The following is a 10,035-nucleotide window of genomic DNA, read 5'->3' on the forward strand; positions in this document are numbered from 1 at the left end:
TCTCTGCTTTTGAATATGCTGTCTAGGTTGGTCATAACTTTCCTTCCAAGGAGTAAGCATCTATTAATTAGGACCATGAAATTAGGTGATCCTACTACTTTAGTAGGATTTCATAGGCTCAAAGTCTAGCCCCAGATACTTACTAAGTACAAAAGAAAAGAGTAATTTAATGGTGGAGGTACCAGCTGACACCAAATTAGCTGAGTGAACACTACTCAATAATAAATATTATTTGTCAAGTGAAGTATTCAGCACTTTTCATACGTCATCTAATTTATTTGTCACTTTTACCTAATTTTTTAAACTTAATTTTCATAATTTCTTATAAAATATGAAAGTTAGAGTTCCTTAAAAGAATTTTGACAAACTAATGTATTAAGTTTTAGTGCTTATTAAAAACTGTAGACATGTAAATCCTAAACTCTTGTATAGTAAATCTAAGATGATGCTCAGGACTTTATATTTTTAAAAGAGGTCCTGAATATTCTGATTCCTACTTTGAAACACAGCTTTACAATGAGACCCACTTCCTATCAATATGATGTTAGAAATTACCCTGCTTATACTTAAAAGTCAGTTTTCATTCATTTTTTTTAAGTAAATAATTTTAGTTATTTAATCTTATTTATGGTTCATTAGGGAAAAAAACTTGTCTGCTTATAGGACGTTATTTTAAAAATCCCTTTTTTTCCCTGTAGTTGATCATAGCCGAGTTAAGTTGACTTTAAAGACTCCTTCTCAAGATTCAGACTATATCAATGCAAATTTTATTAAGGTATGTATTAATTTTAAATGGTGTTTCTCTGCCATATTTAATGACTTCCTACAATACTAGTTTTATTAAAAAATTTTAAATTGCCTAATGTGATGCCAACGGTAAAAGAAGTAAAGCCACAGCCATGACGTGTTTTTATGTTTTCTGTCTAGCATCCTTATTAAAGATTTTTGCTTAATTTTATGATAGTGGAGATAAAGTTTTTTTGTTTGTGTGTTTCTTCTTTTGTATTGAAGGCTTATTATAAACACCTTTGTTGCTGATTAGTTGCTAAGTCATGTCCAACTTTTGTTGACCCCCATGGACTGTGTAGCCTGCCAGGTTCTTCTGTTCGTGAGATTTCCCCAGGCAAGACTATTGGAGTGGGTTGCCGTTTCCTTCTCCAGGGGATCTTCCAGACCCAGGGATCGAATCCACATCTCCTGCATTGGCAGGCAGGTTCTTTACCACCAAGCCACCTGGGAAGCCTTTACTGATTGCTAAATTGTCTCGTTTGTTATGTACACAAATGTACTTAGTCATTTCTGTTAATGAACCATATAGGGTATTTATCAGTAGAGAGATTCAGACTGCTACTTGAGTAAATAAGACTATTTTGTTCTGTTACTCTGTGCTTTTGAATCTATTTTACAGTATTTTGTTGAGAAAAATATTAAGGTGGTAAGAGTTATATGGTAGAATTAATGTCAACATTGAAGAATTATGGTTCTAAATAAAAGCTTTTCCTGAAAAGTCAATTTTATTACAAATATGGCAGAGCCCAAAACTAATAGTTAAACAAAAACTAATACATAGGGACTTCCCTGGTGGTCCAGTGGCTAAGACTTCCCACTCCTAATGCAGGGGTTCATTCCCTGGTCAGGGAACTAGATCCTACATACTGCAACTAAAAAACAAACAGAAAGCTCCCACATGCAGTAACAAAGATCTTGAGTGTTGCAACTAAGACCTGGCATAACCAAATAAACAAATAAATATGGAAAAAAAAAAACTAATACATAGTTCATTCTTTCAGATATAATTGAGGCTTATGTTCTTTTATAAGGACATTTGTTAAAAGTTCTAGTTTTTAATTGCACCTAATAACACTGGCTCACTGAATGTGCTGGTTTAACATTTTAGTCTGCTAGTTTGTTTGATATATTCTTGGGTTTACTATTAAAAGTATATTTAGTAGGTGCTTAAACCAAAGACAGCTATGGAAAAATCTAGCTAAGAAAGAACTATTAGCTAGTTCTAGTCTTTTTTTTTAGAATTGATGCATGCTTTTAAGTTTCTGCTAGTTAGTTTTGTTGACTAGGGCTTTCAATTCCTAGGTAACTAATAATTTTTAAAATAGCATAAGGAGGTTTACTTTTGAATTCTATGAACCATGTTTCACCAGAAGCTGAAGTGAAATATATTTTGTCATGCTTTTATACGTTATTAAAGAAACATTATTTGGAAATTGTTTAGCTGAAAACAGCATTAATGCTAATAACATTTGAAAACTTAAAATTTAGGTAGAAAATATTTTTGGTAATCATAATTTGTATGCTTTTAACTTTTTTAGGGTGTTTATGGGCCAAAAGCATATGTGGCAACCCAAGGACCTTTAGCAAATACGGTAATAGATTTTTGGAGGATGATATGGGAGTACAATGTTGTAGTAAGTATTGTATGAAATGGCATGATTTTCTAGCCATAATGATGTGTTAACTATATCCTACAATATGACTTTTGAGCCATAATGTTATGTTAACTATAGTTAGTTTATTAAAAAGACAGAAACTGATGGCTAGGTTGTCTTGTTAAATTTTGAGAAATTTGTTGAAATATTTCAAGAATAGAGTATGGCAGTACTTTAAATCTTGGTTTAAGTTGGTAGTATAAGACAACTACCAAACACTGATAGATGGGTGGAAGGACATCTATGTGATTAAAAACAAATATTGTCAAATGTTAATGGTAGAACATAGATGGTAGCTATACAGTGTTTAGTGTAAAATTATTTCAACTTTGCTGTATGTTTGAAACATTACATTATAAAACTGTTGGGATGGGAAAGCACATGTAATAACCTTCATGTTTAAAGACAGTTACATTCAACCTTTAGTAAGCAAAGTATTTAATAGTGCTATTCTATTCAGTAAATATCCTGAATGCATTATTTTAATTACAAAAGATATATCTGTAAGATTCAAAAAATTCAGTTCAAATCAAATACATCTTGTTATTTGAAGCCAGTTTAACTCATACTTTTAATATTAAATGTACTTTTTTTGACAGGCCAGGTATACTTCTTCTCAGAATAAAAATAATTCTTGAAATGTACATTTTGTTAGAAAAGTAAAATTGTATTTAACTGATATATTATCAATCTTATCCCACCCCTTCCCCCTTATTTTTAGATCATTGTAATGGCCTGTCGTGAATTCGAGATGGGAAGGGTACGTATAACTGTTAACATTTAAAGTAATTGTGGAATTTTTTTTTTATTACTTCATTTCTAGGGATATATATTCTTGGTCTTTTATTATATTCTTAGCCGTAGTTGTTAAAATAGTTAATTCTTCTCTTTTTTGTGTGTTCTGCTATTGCTTTCATTTTAACAAAAGGAGCCAAATCATCCCTAAACACATAAAATACTTTTATATTTTACAGGTACATTTTATGATATGTTTAAAGCAATAGAGTCTGTATTGTTACTTAGTAGTCTTCCAATATTTAATGGTGTTGTAAGTAGAACACTGCTTATGGACAATAAAAATGATTTAAAATAATTCTGATTAATTTACAGCTTGAAATTTCTAATTTCTGTCTGCCAATTCCACTACATTTTTGTAATGGTATCTCCAAAATGAAGAGAAGAAAATTCCTTAATCTGAAATTTTTTAACATAGGTAAAAAACATGTACAAATGAAATTAGTATCAAAACCATTCTGATCTCCTGTAGAACTGATTCCTAAATCTTCAGTTTAAGCGTGAGCATCTATAAATGTGACAAATAAATTATCTGATAATTTGAAGTATCCTTATGCAAGTACTCTTGCCTGGAAAATCCCATGGACGGAGGAGCCTGGTAAGCTGCAGTCCATGGGGTCGCGAAGAGTCAGACACGACTGGGCGACTTCACTTTCACTTTTCACTTTCATGCATTGGAGAAGGAAATGCCAACCCACTCCAGTGTTCTTGCCTGGAGAATCCCGGGGACAGGGGAGCCTGATGGGCTGCCGTCCATGGGGTCGCACAGAGTTGGACACGACTGAAGCTACTTAGCAGCAGCATGCAAGTATAGTTCATTAATTGCATTATAGTTAAACTAAGAAATGATTTAAAAGTTGTAAAACTTCTTATTAAAATTTTCAGTCAAGGATACATTGCATAAAACAAGATACTCATCTTTCAGTTATGTGAAATATTATTATATATAAATCACTAGAAAGCCTTATTTTTACTAGTAATTTTGTCATTCCTCCCAACTACATCAGTTACCAGTAGTGGAAACATTAGCAATATTGGACAGAAAATGAACAGTGTAAGATTAATATACAGACTGAGATACTGTTAAGTAATTACCTGTTTAAATATTGTCAGTATGTACTTCGGTACCATTATTATTATTAGTTGTGTTCAGTTCAGTCGCCCAGTCGTGTCCGACTCTTTGCAACCCCATGAATTGCAGCACGCCAGGCCTCCCTGTCCATCACCAACTCCCGGAGTTCACTCAGACCCACATGCATTGAGTCGGTGATGCCATCCAGCCATCTCATCCTCTGTCGTCCCCTTCTCCTCCTGCCCCCAATCCCTCCCAGCATCAGAGTGTTTTCCAATGAGTCAACTCATCGCATGAGGTGGCCAAAGTCCTGGAGTTTCAACTTTAGCATCATTCCTTCCAAAGAAATCCCAGGGCTGATCTCCTTCAGAATGGACTGGTTGGATCTCCTTGCAGTCCGAGGGACTCTCAGGAGTCTTCTCCAACACCACAGTTCAAAAGCATCAATTCTTCCTCGCTCAGCTTTCTTCACACTCCAACTCTCACATCCATACATGACCACAGGAAAAACCATAGCCTTGACTAGACGGACCTTTGTTGGCAAAGTAATGTCTCTGCTTTTGAATATGCTATCTAGGTTGGTCATAAGTTTGCTTCCAAGGAGTCTTTTAATTTCATGGCTGCAGTCACCATCTGCAATGATTTTGGAGCCCCCAAAAATAAAGTCTGACACTGTTTCCCCATCTATTTGCCATGAAGTGATGGGACCAGATGCCATGATCTTTGTTTTCTGAATGTTGAGCTTTAAGCCAACTTCTTCACTCTCCACTTTCACTTTCATCAAGAGGCTTTTTACTTCCTCTTCACTTTCTGCCATAAGGGTGGTATCATCTGCATATCTGAGGTTATTGATATTTCTCCCGGCAGTCTTGATTCCAGCTTGTGCTTCTTCCAGCCCAGCGTTTCTCATGATGTACTCTGCATGTAAGTTAAATAAGCAGGGTGACAGTATACAGCCTTGACGTACTCCTTTTCCTATTTGGAACCAGTCTGTTGTTCCATGTCCAGTTCTAACTGTTGCTTCCTGACCTGCATATAGGTTTCTCAAGAGGCTGGTCAGGTGGTCTGGTATTCCCATCTCTTTGAGAATTTTCCACAGTTTATTGTGATCCACACAGTCAAAGGCTTTGGCATAGTCAATAAAGCAAAAATAGATCTTTTTCTGGAACTCTCTTGCTTTTTCGATGATCCAGTGGATGTTGGGGAGAAGGCAATGGCACCCCACTCCAGTACTGTTGCCTGGAAAATCCCATGGATGGAGGAGCCTGGTGGGCTGCAGTCCATGTGGTCACTAAGAGTCAGACACGACTCAGCGACTTCACTTTCACTTTCCACTTTCATGCATTGGAGAAGGAAATGGCAACCCACTCCAGTGTTCTTGCCTGGAGAATCCCATGGACGGAGAAGCCTGGTAGGCTGCAGTCCATGGGGTCGCACAGAGTCGGACACGACTGAAGCGACTTAGCAGCAGCAGCAGCAGTGGATGTTGGCAATTTGATCTCTAGTTCCTCTGCCTTTTCTAAAACCAGCTTGAACATCTGGTAGTTCACGGTTCACGTATTACTGAAGCCTGGCTTGGAGAATTTTTTTTTTTTAATTTTATTTTATTTTTAAACTTTACAATATTGTATTGGTTCTGCCATATATCGAAATGAATCCGCCACAGGCATACATATGTTCCCCATCCTGATCCCTCCTCCCTCCTCCCTCCCCATACCATCCCTCTGGGTCGTCCCAGTGCACCAGCCCCAAGCATCCAGTATTGTGCATCGAATCTGGACTGGCGACTCATTTCATGTATGATATTATACATATTTCAATGCCATTCTCCCAAATCATCCCACCCTCTCCCCCTCCCACAGAGTCCTGGCTTGGAGAATTTTGAGTATTACTTTACTAGCTGAGATGAGTGCAATTGTGTGGTAGTTTGAACATTCTTTGGCATTGCCTTTCTTTGGGATTGGAATGAAAACTGACCTTTTCCAGTCCTGTGGCCACTGCTGAGTTTTCCAAATTTGCTGGCACATGGAGTGCAGCATTTTCACAGCATCATCTTTCAGGATTTGAAATAGCTCACCTGGAATTCCATGACGAAATTTAAATTTCACCTTCCTAACTTTTTTTAAGTTACTTTTAAGATTTGGGATTTGTTTCTCTTCTTTCTGTTAATAAGCTCACATTGCGTATCAGTAATAATGCTTAAAAGATAAAGTTGTATTGAATGCTAAAACTTTTTGAACCTAATGATTTTTTGGATTCATAGTGTTTTGTTAGTTGGTTTTGTTGTTTTATCGGTCAAGGCTATGAATTCTTTTGATAATCTCCACTTTGACTTAGAGTGTGACCTAATGGAAAGAGCACAGGTAATGAAATCAAACAAACCTACACTTACTGGCATTTGGACATGGTGCAGTGAACTGCCCCCTCTGAGCTTCAGCTTCCTCATCTCTGAAACCAATGACAAATTACTATAGATTAAAGACCCTGATGCTGGGAAAGATTGAGGGCAGGAGGAGAAGGGGGTGACAGAGGATGAGATGGTTGGATGGCATCATCAACTCAATGAATATGAGTTTGAGCAAACTTTAGGAGATAGCAAAGGGCAGGGAAGCCTGTCTGTTGTGGTCCAAAGGGTCACAGAAGAGTTGGACACAACTTAGCAACTGAACAACAATAAAATTCACGTATTATGTTTAACACATACATTTTGGTATCAATTGTATCAGTAATTAGTTCATACCTGAAATATAAATACCAATATAAACTTTACTCAACATTGCTCTGAAGAGAGGCATGTTAAGTCACAAACTTTCAGTTCTTGCTAATCTCCTATAAACTTGTTTTCTGTTTCAAGATATTAAAGCTTTACTAAGTGAAAGACCAAGAAGAAAAACAAATAACCTTCAAAATAATTTATCATTTTCTATAAACTTCTACTAGGAAATTAAGTTTGTGACTTTAAGCCTTCTAAAATTTTAGTAGTATTTACTCTAAGTTAAAGTGACATACTAGGCAGTTCTACTTTTTGCCCTGAGAGCAGTATTGTCAACTTACAGTTAATTCCAGCCTATAGGTAACAGTTCCACTTACTGTATGTAGAACTATGAGGATTTAGTAAGAACTGATATATTTCCCACTGCTAAAATGTGTATTTTAAGCTAGATTGTCAGTTATAAAGACTTCAATTTTATTGGGTCTTACTGGCAAAGTTACATTATTTCTTGTATCAGAATCACTGGGTCTTCTATGAAGTTAGGCTTTTATTCACTTACCTAAATTTTTAAAATAATGAGGCTTGATACTAGAAACCAATGTAAATGAATATTCTACTATTTCTATACCTATGTATTATGGGAAAATAAGGATACTGTTTGATTATACCTTCTCTAATCTCAAATAAAAGTGAATAGTTTAATACATTATTCTTGTATAGTGAGTGAGTGAGTGAAGTCGCTCAGTCGTGTCTGACTCTTTGTGACCCCGTGGACTGTAGCCCACCAGGCTCCTCCATCCATGGGATGCTCCACGCAGGAATACTGGAGTGGGTTGCCATTTCCTTCTCCAGTTCTTGAATAGTGTTTTTTACCAACAGTAGAACATTTGAAATATACTCAAATTCCTTGAAACAATCATGTAAGATAAGTATTACCATCCCTGTTTTTATAGGTAAAGGAACTAAATGTAAACAAATGGTAAAATTGCTACCTGTGCCATTTTCTTATATTGAGTGGAGTGCTGTTTCCACTGTGCCACAGATTTTATACTTAATGAGAATTCAACTATGTATTATAAATATTGTCATTTTAGAACCATTAAAACTCATATGCTAAATTTCTTACACTAAATTGAACAACTTCTTACACTAAATTTACCTCCTTGTGCTAGGCATTTAAAAAAAAAAAGCAATTTTTCTTTTCTAGAGGAGGATCTTTGGAGTCTGTATAACAAGCAGGTAGAAATGAACAGCTTATACACTTAGGTTAATAAAGTTCCTATTACTAATCTTGAAGAGCAATTAGTAGCCCACCTTTAAAGAGTTGGATAAATCTAAGCTCTTAGTCCCTGCCTACTGATGGCAGTTTGTTTTCTGGGAATGAAGAACAAGCGGAACACAAAATATTTGTAAAAGTTCAAATAAAACAAATTATCAGTTATTTACTAACCTCTTTTTGGACAACAGAAAAAATGTGAACGGTATTGGCCTTTGTTTGGAGAAGACCCTATAACATTTGCACCATTTAAAATTTCTTGTGTAAGTACCTATATTCATAAACATTATTTAATCAGGCAGTGGGTATGTCAGACTGATGAATAGTTAACTTATAATTGTGTTGAATCTTATGGGTTATATAAGCCAAGCACTCAGTGTTTTCATGTGAATCTATACTTAATTATAATAAACAAATATTAATAATGCTTGTTTTACAATGCTTTTTAAAATTTGACTATAATTGTTTTACAGTATTGTGTTGCATAGTGTATATAAATTAAGGAACTTTAAGAATGACTTTTCTTAAATGTATAATTTCCTTATTATGTTAATTCTGTCTTAGTCTTTGCATGTAAGTTGATTGTAAGTGTTACATATCTAAGAATAAACAAATAACTATGCTCTTATTCAACTAATGGGAAAGATCCTTGATGCTGAAGCATAGTTTATGATGTTAATCTTTCATAACCATGTTATTCTCCCCTTATAATTATATACAAAGATAGGTTTGAGAACCTCCATCCTAATAGCAGAGATTGACCCTTTATGGCAGAAAACTTGACATGAAACTTAAAATAGATACCTATTTGATGAGCTTTGGAAACGAATTAAATTCAAGTCCTAAAACTAACAAAGCATAAATCTGAGAAGATTAATTAAAAAATAAAAACAGTGAGGGGAAAAAGAAATAGTGAGCTTTAGAATAGAACCAACACTTTGCTTTGGATTACATATGATGGTGTCTTTTTATAATCACTTAAAATAATTTCCCCATATTAATCAGGGTTTTCCAGAGAACAGAAGCAGTAGAATGTGTATATACAGAAAAGAGATTTGTCAGAATTGACTCACGTGACTATGGAAGCTGGCAAGTCCAAAATCTGCAGTCAGGGTGGGCAAGCTGGAGATCCAGGAGGAGCTGATGCTTCGGTTTCAGGCTGAAGACCCACAGCCTGGAGACCGAGAGCCAATACTGCAATTCTAGCCTGAAGGTGGGAAGGCTGAGACCCAGACAAACTAACATTTCAGCTCCAGTCCAAAGACAGTCAGCTGTAGAACCACGAAGAGCCAGTGCTGAAAGCAGTCTCCTGGAGAATTCTCTCTTACTTGGAGGAGTCTGATCCTTTCGTTCTATTCATGGATTAACTGATTGGATGAGGGCCAACCACTCTACTCAAAATCTACTGATTTAAATGTTCATTTCACCCCAAAACTCCCTCACAGGAACACGAAGAATAACGTATGACTGAGAATCAGAGCACACCGTGGCCAAGTCACATTGACAAATAAAATTGACCATTGCATTACCCATCTCAAAACTGTTTTTTATTTTGTTTTCCATGGTTAAATGAAATATAATTTCTGTGATCTTACTCGTCATTGCTGTATTCAAGAAGTCCTTAATTTTATGACTTATTTGTATTTAGGACTTCTGAATTCCTCTGATGCTACCAGGAATTTAGTGCTTTCTAGGTTGATTAAGATAAGGACTCAAACTGTGTTCCACAGTCTCC

The 10,035-nt window shown here is 35.6% G+C and overlaps 1 protein-coding gene across 4 annotated transcripts in view; it reads left to right on the forward strand.

The window, feature by feature from the left end:
- The window catches only part of PTPN12 (protein tyrosine phosphatase, non-receptor type 12), a 94,639-nt gene that overhangs the window by 50,937 nt on the left and 33,667 nt on the right, over window positions 1-10,035 (forward strand). For 3 of the 4 annotated variants that reach the window (XM_010848092.1, XM_010848094.1, XM_010848091.1), the window contains exons 3-6: window positions 699-775; window positions 2,328-2,423; window positions 3,166-3,204; window positions 8,492-8,563. In XM_010848092.1, the coding sequence (XP_010846394.1) occupies window positions 699-775; window positions 2,328-2,423; window positions 3,166-3,204; window positions 8,492-8,563 (284 nt within the window). Of the gene's footprint in view, window positions 1-698; window positions 776-1,175; window positions 1,210-2,327; window positions 2,424-3,165; window positions 3,205-8,491; window positions 8,564-10,035 lie in introns of those variants that run through there. The other variant, XM_010848093.1, reaches the window with a different exon arrangement.

Source organism: Bison bison, unplaced genomic scaffold (genome assembly GCF_000754665.1).
Source record: "Bison bison bison isolate TAMUID 2011002044 unplaced genomic scaffold, Bison_UMD1.0 scf7180017864260, whole genome shotgun sequence".
NCBI lineage: Eukaryota > Metazoa > Chordata > Mammalia > Artiodactyla > Bovidae > Bison > Bison bison.